The sequence below is a fragment of the Symphodus melops genome (genome assembly GCF_947650265.1).
Source record: "Symphodus melops genome assembly, chromosome: 3".
Classification (NCBI taxonomy): domain Eukaryota; kingdom Metazoa; phylum Chordata; class Actinopteri; order Labriformes; family Labridae; genus Symphodus; species Symphodus melops.
In genome coordinates, this window is record NC_136693.1 from 20,308,522 (window position 1) to 20,329,928 (window position 21,407).

The 21,407-nt window shown below is 39.0% G+C and overlaps 3 protein-coding genes across 3 annotated transcripts in view; all 3 read right to left on the bottom strand.

Annotated features, from left to right (window-relative positions):
- LOC306821068 (frizzled-3-like) overlaps positions 1–1,128 on the bottom strand; it is a 29,490-nt gene extending 28,362 nt beyond the window's left edge. Inside the window, exon 1 of the mRNA XM_079339247.1 lies at positions 916–1,128. The gene's annotated coding sequence lies outside the window, so the exon portion shown is untranslated. The remainder of the gene's footprint in view (positions 1–915) is intronic.
- Positions 1,129–3,002: 1,874 nt separating this feature from the next.
- krtcap3 (keratinocyte associated protein 3) lies at positions 3,003–7,728 on the bottom strand. Its single transcript, XM_079339470.1, has 6 exons — positions 7,499–7,728; positions 6,197–6,381; positions 4,580–4,639; positions 4,269–4,466; positions 3,962–4,096; positions 3,003–3,757 (listed from the first exon to the last, which is right to left on the bottom strand). Exons 1-6 carry the CDS (start codon positions 7,509–7,511, stop codon positions 3,686–3,688), a joined length of 663 nt encoding a protein of 220 aa, XP_079195596.1. The 5' UTR covers positions 7,512–7,728; the 3' UTR covers positions 3,003–3,685.
- Positions 7,729–7,806: 78 nt separating this feature from the next.
- LOC306821193 (nuclear receptor-binding protein-like) lies at positions 7,807–21,397 on the bottom strand. The gene is made up of 18 exons (XM_079339469.1): positions 20,804–21,397; positions 20,042–20,436; positions 18,288–18,410; positions 17,760–17,861; positions 17,487–17,576; positions 17,152–17,192; positions 16,822–16,916; positions 16,420–16,503; positions 15,792–15,850; positions 15,605–15,703; positions 15,074–15,206; positions 14,170–14,260; positions 13,869–13,919; positions 13,487–13,622; positions 13,307–13,360; positions 13,086–13,149; positions 10,421–10,476; positions 7,807–10,068 (listed from the first exon to the last, which is right to left on the bottom strand). The coding sequence occupies exons 2-18, from the start codon at positions 20,267–20,269 to the stop codon at positions 9,991–9,993; spliced, it is 1,584 nt and encodes a 527-aa protein (XP_079195595.1). The 5' UTR covers positions 20,270–20,436; positions 20,804–21,397; the 3' UTR covers positions 7,807–9,990.
- Positions 21,398–21,407: the final 10 nt, after the last annotated feature.

Genomic DNA, 21,407 nt, shown 5'->3' on the forward strand with positions numbered 1-21,407 from the left:
GTCCATCTACAATTAAAAAAAAAAAAAAAAAAGATATATATATATATATATATATATATATATATATATATATATATATATATAAATCACTACTAAAACACCATAACCAATCTTGTAGATGACAAGCACTGTGGCGCTTTGTTATGAGAGTTGTGTCATCAGGTCACACGCAGTTCATGATTAGGACTACTGAGGATATGTGCAAAGCATACAACATTAACTAGTAGTGTACTGTCCACGCGCGGCACAGGTGAATGAGAACGTTACACCTGCGGACTATTGTCATGTTTGTGTGAGGTTGGCCGGGCAACACTAACGCTCCCCTGTGATGTTTCACACTCTTCAACAGGGTGTCTCTCTAGTTTACTATCACAGTAAACTCCACAAACTGAGTTTGAGTAGCATACTATTGAAATACAAGTGAAAATTAGCGCGTGCGTTAATCGTGACTTTTAATTGCACCTGCATCAAACTACCCGCGTCTGTGCACGAGCTAACTTCTCCGTGGACACCTTGATAACTCGCCTGCTCTGAAATTGACATAAAATTGATAACGTTAAATATAACGACGCAGGAACACGTTACATCTCGCATCCTCATTGCCCGTGGATGCGTTATGGGGAAAACCCTACAGCTAGTTTTAGACTACTGGAGAGCGTTTTAAGGTAGGCGACAGAGATGTTACGTCGCTCCATAAAGCAACAGTCACACACCAAGTCACAACAAGAGAGAGAGCGTGTCAATCCTGGGAGCAGGGAGCGTTTGTCACCGCAGTGTCTTCAGCCCTACAGCGCGCTATTAGTGCACACGATCCCTTCAAATCATCGCGAGTCCAAGTATTCTTGTCTTATCTACAATAATGTTTGAGATTAATCTTAAAGTTCCTGTCTCACGTTACAATAATAAATGTTTTACCTTCTGTGCAGAGTAACGAGCTCAGCACGGGCGCTCCTCGGCTCCGTTCACTGCAGCACTTCGTTGTTCCACTGTTTGCAGCTGGTTGCCTGCAGCGTGCAGCCCACACAGCGTGACCGCGGACTCATCGTGACCGCGCAGACATGATTCAATTGGCCCCAGCCTCCAAACTGGACATTGTATGCTCACTTTCCCGTTCTATTAGGCTACAGCTATCCTACGGATCTGTGAGGGTGTAGGTCTTGGCGTGCTCCATAAAAAATGTGCATACTGTGCAATTATTTTGTAAAGAGCGCGATTGGCTACCTGTCAGACTTGATTCTGACAGAGAAATTGTTATTATACGTGTTTGTACAGGTTTAACAAACAGACCAAGGGCTCTGTGTCCTTGATTAATATAAGGTAGATTGACCCTCTTTAATTATTCTTGATAAAAAAAATTTTTAATATTCTTTTGTGTGTGTGTGTATATATATATATATATATATATATATATATATATATATATATATGTGTATATATATATATATATATATATATATATATATATATATATATATATATATATATATATATATATATATGTACACACACACACAACAACAATTCATGTGTTTACGTTTAAAATCATACAATAAGCAAAACACTTCCTGGGTGCCAAGGACTCAAAAGCGCAAGAGCCAGCAGGACGTCATCGTCCTCCTCAGGATCAAAACAAGGTTCTCAGGGCTTTAATGAAATCCCACTATAGATGGTGTCTGACAGGACACAAAGGGTGAAAAAAAACAATCATTGAATAGAAGGGAAACATATGATTCAAACTCTCAGTGGCTTGGTACAAGATGGGCCATCAGCCTTCCTGTAACCCTGATGTCAACATAAAGCAGAACATGACCATATTGGTAACATTGTTGTAAAACTTTATTGAAAACATACAGTACATTCAATGCATATATAATTACATAAAACAGCAGGATAAAAAGCTAGAGTGCAGTACATCCATAAGTTGATTAAAAAATTAAAACAATGTTTAACAGATTCTGAGAGGGATTTCAGTTAAGGCTGTCCCATCAGGAAAGTCAAAAGTCCTGGCAGACACATCACACACTTAACTAATTTAATGAACAATCAAATTGACATTATTTTGAAAATGTATGTGGAAACCTACATAACTAAGTCTATTCAGATCCCCATAGGCCTACATCTTTCTCTATACTGATAATCACAGAGTAGAGCTGGAGTCAATTAACTATTCGCATTCAAGTTATGAGTTCAAATGTTTCTTTATCAAATCGCTGATAGGCCAAATTACTGAATACCTTATAACTTTAGTAAAATAAGATGTTTAGCTATTAAAATTAAACTTCATGTAGTAGATGTAAAGATGGACAGCATCCTACTCAATGTCTAAATGTAGATATCTTTTTCAAAAGGAAACAATGACTGCAAGAACCATGACTGAAATGGCCACACAGGCATGTTGTGATTGTATCAGTCAACACGATGTCAATATTTATCCCTCGTAGCCTCAGGATTAGGACTGCGTGCTATGATTCCGTTCCACACAATTGAGCACAGCTCTAGATTAACTGTTTCATGGCTGATCTGATCTTCTCTGTCGTTGACTTGTGGGGGGTTCTACGCCAGCTGAGGCAGCTGGCCCACATACTGGTTTAACCTCTTTTCATGACCCCACTTGACATTCAACCACAATACTGTACATACACTAATGCACGTTTCCTCACACAGCTCAACTGCAATCCAGATTATGTTCAACTTCAGCTGATCAAAGCATTTTTCCAAAAACCCAACCAAAAGCAAGAACATACTTATTAAATCTCCAGGGCACTGAATTTATGAGACCGACTGTAAATCAATGTTTGCAGAGAAGGAGATTTAAATTGGCTATTGGGTTTCTTCTCTGTAATTGTTTAATGACAGTGTCAGTTTTACTAAATATGAATGCAACAAAAAGTATATGAAGATTATTGTTGTAAATAGCACAAGCATAACAAATAATGAATGTTGTACTAGTAAAGCTCAACTAGTCAATGTTTAACTACATCACCAAGATCAAGTGAAAGAAGTTCAATTAAAAACTTCCAATTTAATCTGAAGCCAAATACTGCAAATATACATGTATATTAAAAAAAATAATAATAGCATGCATCACAATCTCAATAATATGTCTACAATTACAATTTACTTTATTAGCAGAAACAGTTGGCAAGAAACAATGATTTGTGGTCAGTCATTGGTGAGAATGGTTTTGGAGTGCTTAAGAGTCTCAGTAAAAAGTCAAATATTAAAAACATTTGAAAAATGTGAAATAAGGTTCATACAAGCTAAATTATACTTTAAAAAAGATGTCACAAGATTAAAAAAATGAACTTCATAAACAGAGAATACTGAGATACTATGCTTTTGCTAGTTAAAAGCAAACTTGATCCCAATCTTCACACAACACATATACACATACTATAGAAAGCACCACCTTAAGAGGGACATTTGATTGACTGTAAATAAATTAACAATTGAAGGGTTTACTCTGCTCACAGCTTTTGCCTCAGCGTAAGCTGTTTAGTAAAGGGATGAAAGCAAAGAGTCATTTGTGAACAGGAGATGCAGCATTGTGTTACCACAAAGCCAAACACAGTTTGTTAGAACGGATTTTACTACTAAACAAAATCTAGTCCCAATAACAAGCATGCCTTTGGGATTCAGCTGTACTTGTCTATGGAGTGGAGTCCTTCCTTCTTTTTTGTTTCAGTTATGCGTCAGGGTTTGAGCGCTGTCCAATCAGGTGCTGGCTGTGGGGAGAACAGTCAGCCTCTCCCTCCAACTGGACGAGAGAAAAACAGGATCAGTCAGTGTAAAGTAAAGTGGTTTATACTCTTTCAATTCAGGGAAATGAAGTATGACAGACTCACTAGTACTTGAGTAGAGGGGATAAGTTGTATAAAAGATACGGACAGACTCGCATCGCAGCACAGTTACACACCCTTCAAGGATACCTACCCGCCCCCACACACAAAGACACACACACCTGCTCTTTGATGTAGCTCTTCCCGCAGGGCTCCACCCCTCTGAGAACCAATCCAACAATGAAACACCAGACAGAGAGACCAGCCTCAAATGCTGCTAACACAGTACAGGGGACCCACAGAGCCAGGGTGGTGTCCTTACAGAGCAGAAGTTATGGAAGAAAGGGGAAAAATGTAAAATAAAGTAAGAGTGAAAGGTTTCTCTTGTGACGCTTTGATGGGTTTCCATGTTTCAGATAGAGATCATCAAAGGGAGAAGATTACTTGAGAAGGAGTCTTAATTAAATACAAGTAATTTTATTCACTCACATAGATTCGTGTTGTGTCAAATGGGCATCGGGCACTGACAGGTGACCGAGCGTTGATTGGCACTTCTGTGTCATTGCATCCCAGCATCAAACCCTGGCCATTGTGGGCAACAGTAATACTGATGGCCAAGAAGAACCCAACACAACATGCAGCTGAGAGCAGGGCATTCAGGACGGAGGCTGTTAGAAGTCCTATTTGCTGGAGACACAATAACATGTAAAAACAGGTGGTGAAGTTACAATTGAGAGACAACAAGTGAGAGAATAAATGAATGAATCACATCAAGAGTAAAAGATCAATACAATTCTTACCAGTTTTAACACGTGAAGGTTCCTTGACATCACAATGGCAATTATCCCTGTGGCAATGCTCTGTTTGGTATAAATGACATGATGATTTCCTTTGTTAACTGTTTTGCAGCAAAACACTAAGTTATATTCCTTGTTTGTGTAATTGTCAATAAAAAACAAATATGATACTGATTGACTAAGCTTAGCATTGCTACTACAGTGCAATGTTTTTTGTTTTTTTATTGTGTTCACAAGTCGAAGCCTTAGTCCCAATCATGCAAAGCTGCAGTTTCACTGAGATTCGGGGCTAATAAGACATCAGAGACAAATAAAGAAAATGTCCTCTAACTTTAAACAGCAGGAACAGAAAGCAGTGTTAATAATAAAATGTATTTTATAACTTGTCATCCCTGTAAATCCTGTAATACCCCATGTAAGTACATGACATGGAGTATATTTTCAAATAAATGTGACATTTATACCATCTCCACATCTGCAGCTGCCAGATTATCTAATCATCATTAGTTCATGAAGCTTGCCCTTAGGCAGATAGAGTAGTTTGAAAAACCAGCTCTCTTGTTGGAGGCAAGTTCAGTCTTGATTGCGAGGGGAAAAACACATTACTTAAAAGAGCTAACAGTACAAACTACGATGCATTTGTAATGTTGGTAAATAAACAGTGCACATAAAGTAAGGACATTTGTGTTTGGTAGATTTCTTTGTTGAAACAATACTTCTTGGCAATAAATCATATACCTTTGGAAAGCCTGTTTATTCCTCTTTTAAATGGTGCTACATTTGAAAGAACATGCATGTGTGGGCATGAGCAGCAGAGCTGAGTATGTGGGTTGTGCCCATTAAAAACTTGGCCAATGCCAAACAGCTTGTTCTGCTGTTGATTCAGCTGTTGCTGTTGATTTGGTGTGGTTTAGTGGATCGCATGATTGAAGTCTGAAGAATCAAGACATATTGGCAATTTAACTATTTACTTATTTAACAAACATCAGCCTCAGTAACGTGGAAGAACCATACGCAGACACAACAGCCTGGCAGCTCCTCCTCATGCTGGTCACCAGCCTGGTCAAACACTGCTGTGGGATGGCATCCCACTGTTCAACCAGTATTTGTCGCAAGTCAGCCAAGGTTGTTGTGTTGGTCACTCTGGCATTAAACAACACGGCCACTCCACTCCCAAATTCTGGAAGCAGTATCCCATTAATCCCTCCACGGGTTGCAGAATCTCATCTCAATGTCTGCACTGAGATAGCCTCCAATGATGACGAGCCTTGTTTTTCCAGTAAGGGAGCAACCTACACACTCAGCTCTGCTGCTTATCCTGCACATGCATGTTCCTTACAAATGTGGCACCATTTAAAAGTTAAATAAACATTACAAGGTTTATTGTAAGAAGCATTGTTACAACAACAACAAAAAATCTACCAAACACAAAGTTCCTCACTTTTTGTGTAATATTTGTTGTTTTGATGCTCTAAAACAAAGTAGGGGGAAATGTATTATGTTGTTTATTCCTGATATGATATACATACATTCTTACACTTTCATTGTTCTGCCAACATCAAGTAAAAACTGCAAATTAGACACCCAAACAAAGAATGTACACATTATCTGTTTACTCACGAGTAGGCCAGAGGAGACAGAGATGATGTTGGCCACAGTGTACTCTGTGGTGATGTGCTGGGTCGGTTTGGAAATGTGACGAAGGACATTCCCATGGACAATAGCACCAAGAATGAAATTTACATGGCCAATGAGTATAAGAATTAATCCCATTTTCATCAGCCTGCTTGGCCCTTTCTCCTTATCTACATGAAAGAAGTACAAGAAATATAATTTATATCAAATAACTGTTACATGGCTTAGATAAAAACCTGGAAAAGGCTTGTTAGGAGATATTAATTATCCACTACTAATGTTGAACAAAACATACAAAACTACTTGTTTATTTTCTAATGCACCTGAATGGATACCACGATTTTTAAAGATGGATCTGAAAAGATGTTAAGGGGCTTAAAATAATAATAAAAAAAATGTAATTGACAAACAGCATGCATTGATTTTTTTCATTTTTGAACAAAATGTGGTGGAAAAAAGCAGCTTGGTGATACTCTAAATGGCCATAGACATAATCTAGCACTACTCCACTGCCACAGTGCTGGGTTTTTATTATTAGTATTTTTTTATTTATTTACATCTTCACTCGGCCTATTATTTATGGTTTTTTAAATAAAGACGTAATAAATTTAGGCAATATAAATGAACATAAATATGTTAAATGTATTATAGCCTTGCTGTTTGTCACTGATATCAAAACATTTATGCATAAAATATAATTCCTTTGCGGGCTTCTTTGATATTTAAGCGAATTGTAGACCACAGCAAGTTATGTCTTGGCCGCGAGTTGAAACAGAATCCAATCGTGGTGTAAACCTACCCACAAACACCATAGAATATGTAAACTAAATATAAAGACAAACGATTACTAGACTTGGCGAGCATATAATATAATTTGATGAGTGACAACGGCTACTCCTAATAGTTACCATTCCACAGTTAAGTTCACTGCATGGGTGGAACAAGTACATGTTGCATGGAAAGGCTGCACTCTCTTAATGAGGGAGTGAGTCACAGATACAGGGTGTAGTGTGGGTCAGCGATGCCTTCAAAAAGTTCAAATTATTAATTGTTGCCCTTCACTTGATGGTCTGCATAACATCTCACCTATTCCAAAGATACACCAGAATGATTACACTTCAAATCAATCAAGAAAGATGTTCAAAGTGAAACCACGTCAGCCAGCTGCAGGCCCGTTGAGAGGACACTAACGCAGGGCTCAGTGTGGACCTAATTAACGCACGCGGGCCTTAATAACGCACGCGAGACATTTACAATAGACTAGACTAGAAAAGAAAAATCACTCACCGAAAGTGCACATCTCTTCACACGTTTCCGTTTCAATTAATCAATCTCGGTACTTTCGGGCAGCTGCTCTACAACAGAAGCCTGAACGACCCTGTGTCCACTTCCTGTATGACGTCAAGAAAATCACCTGTGAGTTACCTGCAGCCGACTGGACGCTGAGGGGCGCAGCTGTCGCTTTACAATTCTCGCAAGTATATCTTACGTTCGCACAGACAAAGGCCCGGGAGAGGGTCTCTGACAAGAAAGGAGAGAGTTGAAGAAAACACAAAAACAAACCTTTCCTCCACACCTGATAAAATAAACAAGGGTTTATATTTCAGACATTTATTTGAAAGAACTTTCATACTTTGCTGATTTTGTCAGAATACAAGTTTGAGAAAATACATTGACATTCGCACATTTACAAAATATAGAATTTTCCATATTTAACCATTGGCTCACATCTTTGAATAACAGGCTAAAGCTGCACACCCGTTATGATTATTTAATAACCGGTTTCATCCCCACCAATACTTTGGGTGGAAGAGAAAGAAAGAAAGTGAGAGAGCAAGTTGGGGGATGTATAAAGCTGCTCTGGTGATCACATTTGTTACCACTTCATACAAGAAGTGATGATTTTACATTCTCGTGGCTGACTCTATAACATATCTTTGGAATATACAATCATAGCAGTTCACAATTAGACATTCAAGCAAAGCCCAATTCATGTAAAGAATACATCAACGTCTACAGGTAATACATGAAGCAAAAGTGGAAGAAAAAAGTCAGATTGAAATACAGTACTGACCTAAATATGACTGGAGTGTGACCGTAATAATTCTTCAACATTAACTAATATTGCATGCAAACTCATGCAATATTAGTTCAATGACATTGGGATTATATTTAGAAGACATGTCAAAGTAGTAATAACTAAAAAATGTAATGTATTGCTTTAAATTGTACCTCATGTGTGATATTTTCTTTGCATTCTTTCTGCTTGTTTTCATGTCCTTAACTGTATGAGCTTTTAGACAGTAGTACCAGTAAAATAAGAGTTCTGAGCCAAAATGTCACAAAAAGGCCACAGGTAACTCCCTGATCTAAGTACAGGTTCTAACAGGCCCCATATGATACAAGATGCTGCAGTCAGGTCTATCAAGAGTTGATCAAAAGAAAACACATCGAGAAAAACCTGTGTTGGCTAAGACTCTCATCAATATGGTCTCTAACGGAAATGGAAAGAAATGGACAAGAAAAAGACATTATATACAACATCTATGACATAAATAAAATATTCACCGGGCCAGGTCCTCTTCCTATAGCATTATGGCAGCCAAGTTCAGTACACAAGTCCCACATGAATGGATTTTAAAAGGCAGACACGTGTGAACCCAACGAGCAGCAAATATCAAAACAACGAATGACGTAACTCTAAACAAACTTAGAGAAGAGGAGTTTAAAGGCATGCGCGTATTGGTCAAGCATGAAGCAAGTCGAGGAGAAAAAAAACAAAAAAAACAAATTCACACAGAAATTCAGTAACACCATGTTCACAGTACCTAAAGTAATGAAATAACTCTCCTTCCCAGATACAATTGGAGTGATGCCTCCCAAAAAATGTGACAGGCACTGGTGAACACACATTCTGTGTCAAAGTCCTTTTAAAGTTGTATGTCAGGGTTTTTGTCAATTCTAGACTTAAATGAGAAATATTCAGGCTTCCAACCTTTTGCATGTATTGAATCTGATGGCTAACAGATTGGTCATCACAAAAGCTAGAGGGCAGGGACACTTCTCTCATTTTAGATGAAATTAAATAGAGTCATATAAGAAGTATAAGCACATGACATAAGGACCCAGAAAAAAATGCTTCTCTTATTTTGGAACCATCTTGTGAACCTTTCACTGTGAGTTGTTCTGTCGATTTGCTGGTTTGGACTCCACCATTAAAACACAGCGTTTGACGGTGGTGTAACTCCAGTGACGTGAACTCAGGTTGTTTGTGTTTCAAGACACAGACCATTATAATGTTAACGAATGTAAATACACCACACTTAAATATAACTGTACCCTTGAGAAAAACTAGGCTTTAACATAAAGCTGCAAGTAAACCCTGTCAGTGCTGTGGGGATCAAGTGTCTCTTGCAGCATTAATGAGGTGAACCTTTTAATTTAACTTAAAAGCAAACTTAGATGCCAACTCCTTGAGAAGAATACCACACATAAAATATAATATACATTTATGCGTTGACCTTTGAAATAAAAATGTGAAATCACTCCAGGTGATTTCTTAAGACTCCCCTGGACTCTAAAAGTGGCTTAATGATGAAGTTTTGTGCGCTTTTAGGAAGTTTTCAGTTTTTTTAGAGCAGAGAAAAATACTCACTCTTTTGGTCACATTTCCTCCTAAGGCTTAGTAGAAATGACATAAAAAGGCATTAAATAAAGTCACTGAGTTCAGTAACCTAATACAATATGTAACAGCGTTGAAAGAGTGTAATGAGGAGGGGTTACATGGTCGAGGGTAGCGTTCCTAAAGCTTGGCTGAAAGATTCTTCCAGTAGAGAGGATACTTTGTTTTGGTCCGCCTGTTGAGAAAAAAAAAAAACATTATTAATGATGCACAGGGTATAAATAATGTTCTACGTATCCAAGGAATGAGTCACGTGTCTACATGATCATGAATATATAAGAGTGCATCGTTCATAAGGAATGATGAGTGGGCACATCAAGACATATGGGGCAGTAGCAGTGTCTGCATTTTTCACTTCGATGATAAAGTGTGTTTGTTTTGGAGGGCACACAAAAATAGTCAGCAGCCACTTCACCTTGTGAGTCCACGTCATTTTTCAATGTGGTGCAGAATTAGCACACTTTCATGAAGTATCACCCACACATTACACACACACACACTTTGAATGTAAATCCTAAAACACCCACCTCACTGATTAAGCCGAGCTCCACCAGCTCTTCAGCCAACTCTTGAACATTTTCATCTGAAACACACAGCAGCACACTTAACATTATTATTACTTCATTATTAGCATGAGAGTAAAGCTAAGACCTGCTCCAGATGTAAAGTTTAATAAGATAACTTTGGTCTGATTCAGCCCAATGTGAATAGTTACTTTAAATGTATTTCATTGATTGGTTACAAAAGAGAAGAGTCTGGTAGGAAAAGTGAAAAAGAAATGTATGCCAACCAGCGTGGTCTTCATTACAGTATAATCGGTTTATACCTATTTCATTTTGGCCAGGCTGTTAAAGACTTAATGATATAATGGACCTAGCTAAGCCTGGTTGCCTTCCTTCAGTTTTAGAGTCTGTGCTTTCTTTTTTGGCTGATAATTGTAGATCTTTTCCAAAACACTACTGAGCCCTGTTCTCATCCCCATATCTCATTTAAGCCCACATAGTGTTTATCCTATTTTTTTTAAATCTTTAACCAAAGCATTGCCTGAATAGTTTTGGCAATCATTATCTTAAGACTGCACATTCAACAGAAAAGGCAGAGAGATCATTTATGTCAGCGTCACAGTTCAAACTCATCTCCTGCTCTTTCGGTGCTTTTCCTCTGTCAGAAAGAGTAACAACACACTACCTTTGGTGAGGAAAAGCTGAGGGAACAAGTTCACAAACAACTGAACGACAAAGAGCATCAAGAGAAGAGTAAAAGCACACACAAGGTCTGTAACTGTATGCCTACTTTCTGAAAACAAAACATGGGAGATGCATCTGCATAAACACGCTTACATTTCACACAGGTCTCTTAAAACAGGAATAGTATTCAATGCCAGTGTGTTGTTGCTTTACTATCGCTCTTAATAGTCACTTTCTTGGGTTGAGTCATTCATTCTGTCTACTGAGCAGAGGAGTTGTCATGGTCTACTGATTTTTAATAACCCTGCAGTCAATTTACCACGGCCTCAGGAATGTGGCTGGGACCAGACACTAAAGTGAAAGGGACGGTTGAACTTGTCAACTATGAGAAAGGAAAAATCAGCACAGTCCTACGTTATATGATGGGGAGACACATTACTGGTGAAGGAGGAACTGGCTTGCTTCAGAGGTTTCAGATTTTATCATCCAAAAACATCTCTTTCAAGTGATGAAAAACGAGCTTCATTTGTGCTCTCATTGGAACTGATTGTAGGACAAGAGGTGAAGTCTAGTGGCTCAGTTAATGCAACTTTGGACTTTGGTGTGAACCCTCAGATATTATCAGGAGAAACTGTTTACAAAGAGGACAGGGTGTGTCTGTGAGCTGGAGTGTTTAAGTATGCACTGATATTAAGCTACAGTATATATGTGCAAGTGGTATTAAGGGTAGGAGTGTCAAGAACATGCATATAATATGAAAAACAGTGGGAAGAGAGGAAAGAGATAACATATGAATGAATGTGTGTGTGTGTGTGTGTGTGTGTGTGTGCATGAGTGAGAGACATGGAGATGAAAGCATGGGAAGAGCTGGTCAGCTTCTGACACAGGAGGTGACAGCTGTCAGCTGCAGCCTTTCACAGGCCAGGCATTCCCCACACGCCTGCAACATTAGACATGCCTACCATACCTGTGTGTGTATGTACACACTGGATCGTACCCACCCACTCAATCTGATCATGTTGTTTTTAAAAACGCTTCTCATTTCCTCTCGTTTCATGCACAGCAAAAATCAGCCAAAATCCACAATTTCAAATAAACACATTCAATAAGTGCAGGTCTGCAGACAAGTCAACGAAGATTTTTGTTGTTTTCGGAGAAAATGCTTTCAGCTGAATGACTTTGTCGTTTAACATTATAAAATCTCCTCCTGTATGCAGTCCATAATGGAGAGGAAAGGTTTTCATGACACATGTGCGACAGTCAGTCTCCCTGCCTAAAATAGTCTTGCTTGCACTGAAGCTTGGAACCTCACTCCAGCTTTCCTCCATGTCTAAGAGCACACACATGGAGAGCTACTGTATACAACACTCTGTTTTCTGTGTGGACAGTGGACTCCACTATTGAATATTATTCTAACTATAATTTTATCGGCACCTTAAGTCAAATATAACTCTATAAATCACCCTCTCCTCGAGCTGTAGATGGAAACCTGTAGGATTGACTAAAAGATGACAGTCCTAACAAATCTTTAAACTCTGAAGGTTTATACTTGTTTTTACTTGAGAAAGAACATTTTGCAAATGTACACACACACACACATTTTTCATTCCCTAACCAAACAAGAACGGCAAACACAGTTTGCTATCTGCTTCTGATATTTTACACACCTGTTAAAGTGCTAGTATGGGGACAGATATAAGAAAACACACACTAAGATATACACCTGAAAGAAAAGCCTTTAACTCCTCTAACTCACAATTTCAGAAATATTATTTGGTTTTTAAATTGCAGCACACAGTTTTTTTGACTTATGGAAATACCAATGGTTGTCTGTTGTGACCGAACTGTCCAGCTCTCTTTTGGTGTAACACAGCTCTACCAGAAAACTCTGATAGCTGGGTAAACATTTTCATTTTCATCAGTAGGTTCACTACAACAACATCACTAACTGGATCTTTGAGCTCAGAGATCGAGTGTCAGAGTGTGATATGAGATTTGTTCTTACGAGGTAACATGTCACAGCTTAGATGTCTATTCAGTTTATCCTCCAGTTTCAGCAGTAACGTTAACTAAAAAAGAGAAACAGACAAAAAAACAAAAACAAATCTCAGATTTTGTTTAACTTATGTATGAATAGGAACTAAAAAATGACATGATGGTGGTTAATAACCGACGGCATATTTGGCAGTCAAAGTTATCACACTGTAAATGCTGTCAAAGACTTACATGAAACTTGGTTCCCTCCTCCACAGAGTCAACATTACACTGCATTTGAACCACCTGCGGAAGAAGTGAGAAAGCTCAATACGCATCTAGTAAATGTTGTTAAATGTTCAGTATGTATCTTGATTCAGCAACTGGTCATGAAATTTAAGAAATGAAGTTAACGGGATGTGTTGTACGGACCCGCCGTGTCTCCAGCTCTGCAGGTTCCGGGGTGGGGGATTTGACCAAGGGGACCACAACAGGGGATTGAACAGTCTCAGGCTGAGGCTGCTGAGAACAGGGCAGCCCGAATGCTGTCATTGGATAAATACCATTCCTGATACAGCGAGAAGAGGAAAACAGACAAAGAAATGGGAGGAGATAAACACGTAAATACAATGTCACTTGTAGTTATACAATGTCATACATCAAATCAAAAAATAAAGCATATTTAGATGTTTTTAAAGACGGCAGAAAACAAAGAAAACAAATGAAAATTGTCCAACACTGCCCCCATGTGGCTGGAAATTGTTTTATCTTTAGGTCTTAGAGAAAATGAAATGAGGAGAGCTGTATGTCTTACCTCACATCCTCCAGGAATTTATCAAGCTCTAAAGCCGGAAACTGTGAAAGCCTACAGGAGGAAAAAAGAACATATTCATTCTAAAGATTTAGGTTCAAAATGAGATTATTTATACAAAAAAATTGTAAGAACAAATTTTAGAAATCAATGATATCAGGGTCCATTTGATAATGTCTTGTTTTGTTTTACTTTTGCTTTATGTGCTAAAAATAACAAAATGCACGAATGCTGGTTTCATACATCCCAAGTAAAACAGCTGTATCTGTTGATTCTGAGTTATCATTAATTATCATTAGCTTACTTGAGCTGAACGTCCTCTCTTGTCTCAGCGATGACTAGGTTGGGGTCGAGGTTTTTGGTAATCTCCTGCAGGGCATTCTCCGGAATCATGTCTGGACAATAATAAAATATAATTTTATAATTATATGGAAAGTGTAAGAGTGTAAATGGAAATATAATTTTTCCATTTACACTCTGTTTAATGGACATGAACACACACTTAGGCCGAAATACACACTCATGCACAAACAGGAGTGAGGGGGCTGCCCACAGCGAGCGCGCCAGAGCAGTTTTGGGGGTTTGGTGGCTTGCTCAAGGGCACCTCGGCAGTGCTCAAGAAGTGGACTAGCACCTCTCCAGCTACCTAACCAATTTCTGGACTTGGTCTGTGCTGGGACTTGAACAGGCGACCCTCCGGTTCACAACCAAAGTCCCTACAGACTGAGCAGTCTAACATGATCAGACTGATCTGATCACATTAAAGAAAGGAAAAATCCCATGAGTATGAATCCAACCCTGAATGTATGTGGTCTTTGTATCAGATGGTTCTGGGCGTGTGGGAGTCTGTGTGGAAATCTTAAGTGATAAAGAATAAACTTATCCATTATCACAACTCACTGATGGAACATATTAGACAGCAATTTCAGCCATCACCATCTTGGGCTTATCATCTCTATAAAGTAACAAAGTAAAGCACCTTGCTTTATTGAAGAGACCATGTGATCATTAGGAAATTATTACCTGAACTAAAATATCTACATAACATCCAGGTAAGCTAAAAGAATAGAGTCTCCACCTTGTGGACAGTAGAGAGAATGCAGGAGTTATAATGACTATCATCTATCAGCAGTGTTTGGTCCAGACCAGTAAAACTGTTACTCAGTGTTGTGTTCTGGGATTGTTGTTTGTGTATGTTAAAGACTTACGTTGGTGGCTCACAATACAATGTGCAGCCAGCAGTTTTAGCAGCGGCACTTCAAACAAAGCCTGATTAAACAGCATCTCTCTGGCTGTAGGCCTCGTACTGGGATCAGACTCGAGGCACATCTGGATTAACTCCTGCAAAAAAAAAAAAACGGAAAAAGAATCCTGTTATCAAACTTCTGCAAAGGTGACTTCTTTACCAAATTAGAATTTCATCTTCAAAACTAAGGAGTAGGGTTCATTTACAGCGAGGAGGCAGCTTGCACTGGCATGATATTTCCAGATACTCGTAAACATGCAAACATAAACATCTAATTACTGTCATTTTATTTCTATTTGTAGCTTTTAGCAAGGTCAGAATTTGTTTTGATTTTCTTGGGAGCCTTTTATAAAAATGTGTTCAGCAATGGACAACAGATGAAAACTTGCTTTCTAACTCTGGTATATTAACCAAAATGTTTTTTGTTTTTTTTTAAATTATGCATTGGCCTTAAAATAATAAATAAATAAATAGTGCGCTGTCTTCATCTCACCCTCTGCAGCGGGTCCTCTAGTAACTGAATGGCATTGGTGATGGCCTCCTGAGAAACATAGGAGGTCTCTCCATTCCCCTGGATTTCCAACAGCGCCATCTGGAGCACAGCAACACTCGCATCAATGAGTTGCATTCGGGAAGGGCACAGGCCATTCTACTATTTATTATGAGTCCCACAATCTCACCTCTAAGGCACACATGCCAAAGGAGTAGATGTCTACAGCTGTGGTGACATCATCATCAGCTAAAGAAAGAACAGGCAGAAAATGAACTAACTGCACTTCATTGTTTAAACATTAATCTCTACGCCAAACCATGACACCAAACATTCATAGAGCTTTGAACCTGCAGCTTTTCATGTTCGGACTGCAATCATAATGCAGAAACAAAAATATTTAGTGTGGCATTAAACCCCCCCCCCAAAAAAAACCCCACCTACTACATGATCCTAATGGACCCACAACCTAATATATGAGCAGCAAGAGCCAAGACATCGCCGAGGTTATCAACTGGGCACCTCTCTGACATACACTGTGCTGTGACCACATTGTGTCCCTAGCCTTGAGTCTGCAAATGTCAGTATCACAAGCTTAGTCAGCAAATGTAAGAATAATGCACAAAAAGCCTGGAAAGTTATGTGAAAAACCAAAGAAATACATAAAAAGTTAGTTATCATGCACTTCCTGTACTTTGTTTTATCCAATACATAATGTTATGAGAGACCACATGTTATTAGTGAATAAAATAAACTGTTATGTTTCTCTGAAGCTCAGCCCTGAAGTGACTTCAAGATGTCTTTTAAATTGTGTTTACCTCCATATTCCGGTGCATAGAAATGCAAGTTCTTCTGCTCCTCATGACACGTCTTCACATGGCTGTTGATGGTGTCTGGAGCAACTGCAGATGAGAACAAGAGGTGAGACTATAAACGACAAGGAGAGACATGAAGCAGGAGGAAGACAAAATGTTAAATGTACAGAATGTGCTGTGGAGTTTGGACGCTGTGTTTGGCAGAGGGGGCTTCTGTAGCTGCACTCAAGTCATGGAGCACACACCCCAGTGGTTGTCTAATCTACACTCACGCTACGTTTTTGGTTAGTTTGGACTCAGAAAGAACGGTTCTTTTTTTACTTCCTTAAATTCTTCATTCAGTATTATTCTACCAATCACTCCGGCCCGGTACCGTCTCAAGACTGACCCAGTGCTTCTTCATACCTGATCCGATCTTGATGAGCCCATTGTGTTGAATGAAGATGGTATCACAGGTCAGATTGCCGTGGATGATGGGAGGATCACACGAGTGGAGATAACTGCAGCACCAAAGAAAAAAACACCAAACACGGTTCAGATTGTTTATACTCAAAGTGCACTCTAAGAAAAAGAAAAGCTGGTATAGTTTGATCATGTCTGCTTGTTTTGTATGCTTTATTTCTCATGCATATGTCACCACTTTGCCACGCTATTGCATGAAATTAACTATAAAAAGTGCCCTCTTCCTTCAGTAAAAAACATTTTGAATTTCATTTGTGAATAGGGGAAACCAACCTGAGAGCAGAGAGGATCTGCGTACACCATCTCTTCCAAGCCTGTAGGATCACACACAGTATGTTTCTCATAAGGAGAAGCTACGACTTTCAAAATGTGATCTAACTCTGGTCCAATCAGTTCCCTCTGCGTAGAATAGAAGTGATTATTTTTTAGTGCAATATGATGATCTTTGTTCTTCTTTTTTCTAACAGCCAATTAATCAATTTAAAAGCTTATTTCAATCACTTTCAAAAGACCTTCTCCTCCGTCACTTATCACACCATGTGACGATCATACACGGCTGTCAGACGTTCACCATCACTTGGCACGATTGGAGAAGACGCAGGTGTTACCTTTTCATTCATGGTTTTGTGATTCTTCTTTGTCTTCTTTAAAAACTGCTTCAAACTCCCCGATGACATGTACTCAGTGATGAAAATCACCTGAAGACAGAAAGAGAGAATGAAAAATCTCGTTACTATCAATAATAATAAAAAAAAGAGACACATTTGATACTCGACGTTTAACGTTTTATAAAATTAGGAAAGTCAAAAGTTCAACAACAAGCCTACAGTATGTCTCCAGTTTTAAGGACACCAGTGAGTGTTTTGGCAGCTCAGACTCACCCTGGCCCGGTTCTCCTTCGTGTCGGCCCAGTACTTGTGGAATTTGACAATATTTGCATGTTCCAAATGGATCAAGTTATCAAATACTGCCTTTACTTTCTCCTAAACAGACATGAAGAGAATAAAAAAAGTTTAGACAACATTTTCTCTTTCTTACTGGTAGGTTATATTTTTGACATTTTTATTTATAAACGTGGACACATTCGATAGATTGTTTTCTTTTGCAGGTTGTCACAGAGCTTTAAACGTCTGATCTTTTTGTCTTACAACAGTTGGTGATAAAACTCACCCTAGTGTGGTAAGTTGCAGCATGGAGTACTTTTGCAGAAAATACACCAATTATTTTGATATTTCAAAACAATTATTTTTAAGCAAAATTGTTCCCGTGCAGCTTCTCAAATGAACATTTTACTAATCATATTAGCAATGTAAGTAGACAAAGACAGTGTGTTTTGCTTTCTTTCACTCATCCACATTTCGGTCTTTTGACAAATCTATTTGACAAAAACTCTGACACTGTTGTCTCACCTCCAGCGGTTTGAAGTTCTTTCTTTCGGAGATCATGACTTCATTCCAAACTACCTCCACACCTTCCTCTGTGTCCATGGCCAAGTATGCAACATCGATCCCTGGGACATTACGCTGATTCACCTGCAGCAGAATTTTCAGAAGATAAGTTAAGTTATGATACATTTGATTAATAAAATGAAATACAAGACATGGACAAGTATGCAAAAATGAAACAATAAAGACGTCAATAGCATTTACTCTTTGCCCCCACATGTGTCAATGATGATCCTGCAGTGAATATAAAACTAGTTGAACTAATATGACTGAACATGATTTTGTTGTCCCAAATAGCAAGAAAACAATATCACACAATATAAGTGCATCCATAAATCCAGTCGACTTTAAAACTTATGTTCACTTTGAATAAAAATGCAGAGCAATGTGAAGAGTCCCACAATTTATTTATTGAAATAGGGACAGTGCACATTGATGAACATAAACATGTAAATATGCCAGATTAAAGCCATTTGCTAATTTCCATCTGTAGTTCCCTGGCAACATTAATCCATGACAACAACCAAAAAGCAATACAACAAGTAGTGACATAAAAACAACATATACAGTGGGTACGGAAAGTATTCAGACCCCTTTAAATTTTTCACTCTTTGTTTCGTTGTAGATATTTGCTAAAATAAAAATAATTCATTTTATTTTTTCATTAATGAACACTAAGCACCCCATCCTGACAGAAAAAAACAGAAATGTATAAATGTTTGCAAAGTTATTAAAAAAAGAAAAACTGAAATATCACATGGTCATAAGTATTCAGAGCCTTTGCTGGGACACTCATATTTAACTCTATGAGATGCAGGAGGGAGATGGGAGAAAGTTCCACAAAGTCAACTATCACTGCAGCCCTCCACCAGTCGGGGCTTTATGGCAGAGTGGCCCGACGGAAACCTCTCCTCAGTGCAAGACACATGAAAGCCCGCATAGAGTTTGTCAAAAAACACATGAAGGACTCCCAGACTATGACAAAGAAGATTCTCTGTTCTGATGAAACCAAGATTGAACTTAATTCTAAGTGGTGTGTGTGGGGAAAACACAGGCACTGCTCGTCACCTGCCCAATACAAACAGTGAAACATGGTGGTGGCAGCATCATGCTATGGGGGTGTTTTTCAGCTGCAGGAACAAGATGACTGGATGCAGCCAAGTACAGAGACATCCTAGAAGAAAACCTCTTCCAGAGTGCTCAGGACCTCAGACTGGGCCGAAGATTCACCTTCCAACAAGACAATGACCGTAAGCACAGCTAAAATAACAAAGGAGTGGCTTCAGAACAACTCTGTGACCATTCTGGACTAGTCCAGCCAGAGCCCTGACCTAAACCCGAGAAAGCATCTCTGGAGAGACCTGAAAATGACTGTTCACCAACGTTCACCATCCAACCTGACAGAACTGGAGGGGATCTGCAAGGAAGAAGTTCTGAGGATCCCAAAATCCAGGTGTGAAAAACGTGTTGCTTCATTCTGAATGACCATGGGATATTTCAGTTTTTCTTTTTTAATAAATTTACAAACATTTCTGTTTTTTTCTGTCAAGATGGGGTGCTGAGTGTACAGTAATGAGAAATAAAATAAACTTTTTTGATTTTAATAAATGGCTGCAATGAAACAAAGAGAGACACCCACACACACACACACACAAGTAGAAAGAGTGGTGATAACTTAAAAAAAGAGTTAAGGTTGAACAGTTGATACTCCATCCTACCTCTTCTCTGCGTTTCTGCCAGCGGCCACAGGGACTCTCCTCCAAGATCTCGGACTCATCTTCACTCTCATCCTCATCCTCTGTTGCCGTGGTAACCGGAGGCTGTACGGTCACAGGTGCAGCCACAGATGCTGCATCTTGTACCTGTGGACTATTACTGGGCATGTGTCCTGCCGTGACCTCTGGCACGTTTCCCTCTGTACCTCCTTGTTCCTGTGTCTCTGACATGATGACACAACTTTCAGCTCTGCTATCTTTTCTTGTCCAGCCTTTAGCTCCTTAGCTGCGATGTATGATGGGAAGCCTCCTCGGTACTTTCTCCTCTGTCTGGGTGCTGGTCACAAATCCATTTTTTCTGTGGCCTGACTTTCAAGTACAGCTGACGGAGTGGAGTGCTAACACATGAATCATGTAGAAGGAGAGGGCTATAGTTACCTTTTGCGATAAAGTTACACGCATTATATTTTCAAGTTAAGTCCTTCTTTCCCACCTGTGTTAGTTTATAACTTTGACATGAACTTATATCTAATAGTAGTGCTTGGACTCAGCTGCTCATAAACACACAATACACAGACAGTTCAGACATTTTAACTCACTGTAGGCCTGTATCATAGCTAACTTTGCTTTACTGAAGCTCAATGTTAGCTTACAGAAGTTCAGCCTCCCACACCTTAGCTAACTTTCCCCCGGCAAACAAGCTAATGTGAGGTAAATAAACAAACAGCTGACATAAAACTGAACGACAAAGCACAGGCCTCTTACCGTCGGAGAGGAAACTACCGCAAGAGCAATGTCCTTGGGTTACATGTTGATGAAAAGCAGTTAAAAGGGACGCTTTGTACTAAAAAAGAAAAAATGTAGTTCGTCATGAAATATGTTGGGCTTCCAGTCTCTTTGCCTCAGCAGGAGTGGGAGGGGAGGGGCTTCACTTGGGGAGCGCTTGTTTGCGCACAGAAGACGCAGTAGTGTGTAGTTGTTAACAAAAAGTCAAAAACAGCGGGACCTTGAATGTCAGATATAAAATTCAAACAAACACATGTATGTATAGCTGGCTAAGCAATTCTTATTTTAGCAAATGGATGCTTTGTCTATAGTTCTTCGTCTAATGTTTTGGGTCCACAGAACGCTGGGACAGTGAGGTATTTTGTACCAGTAAAGTTGCCGTCTTCATTTTTATCATCTGAAGTCCAGCGCAGTAATGACGGTGACCACTTCAAATAACAGCCAAGATAGTTCCCATCCATAACGGTATATGAGTGGAACCCATGAGGAGTACAACTATGTAGATTTAAATTGTCTGCATGAATTTAAAGCCTAACACAACAACATGAAACCAAGCTTGTTAAACCTCATATATTCCCAACAA

Excerpts from the sequence above, each read along its gene's own strand:
- krtcap3 (XM_079339470.1), bottom strand. Across the intron at positions 4,467-4,579 it reads ACCTTCACGTGTTAAAACTG|CAAATAGGACTTCTAACAGC; the intron begins GTAAGAATTGTA and ends TTGTGTCTCCAG. Across the intron at positions 3,758-3,961 it reads AGAGCTACATCAAAGAGCAG|TTGGAGGGAGAGGCTGACTG; the intron begins GTGTGTGTGTCT and ends TCTCTCGTCCAG.
- LOC306821193 (XM_079339469.1), bottom strand. The coding sequence starts at position 20,269 with ATGTCAGAGACACAGGAACAAGGAGGTACAGAGGGAAACGTGCCAGAG. Across the intron at positions 13,150-13,306 it reads AGGAGGGAACCAAGTTTCAT|TTAACGTTACTGCTGAAACT; the intron begins GTAAGTCTTTGA and ends TCTCTTTTTTAG. Across the intron at positions 10,477-13,085 it reads AAGCTGTGACATGTTACCTC|ATGAAAATGTTCAAGAGTTG; the intron begins GTAAGAACAAAT and ends TGTGTGTTTCAG.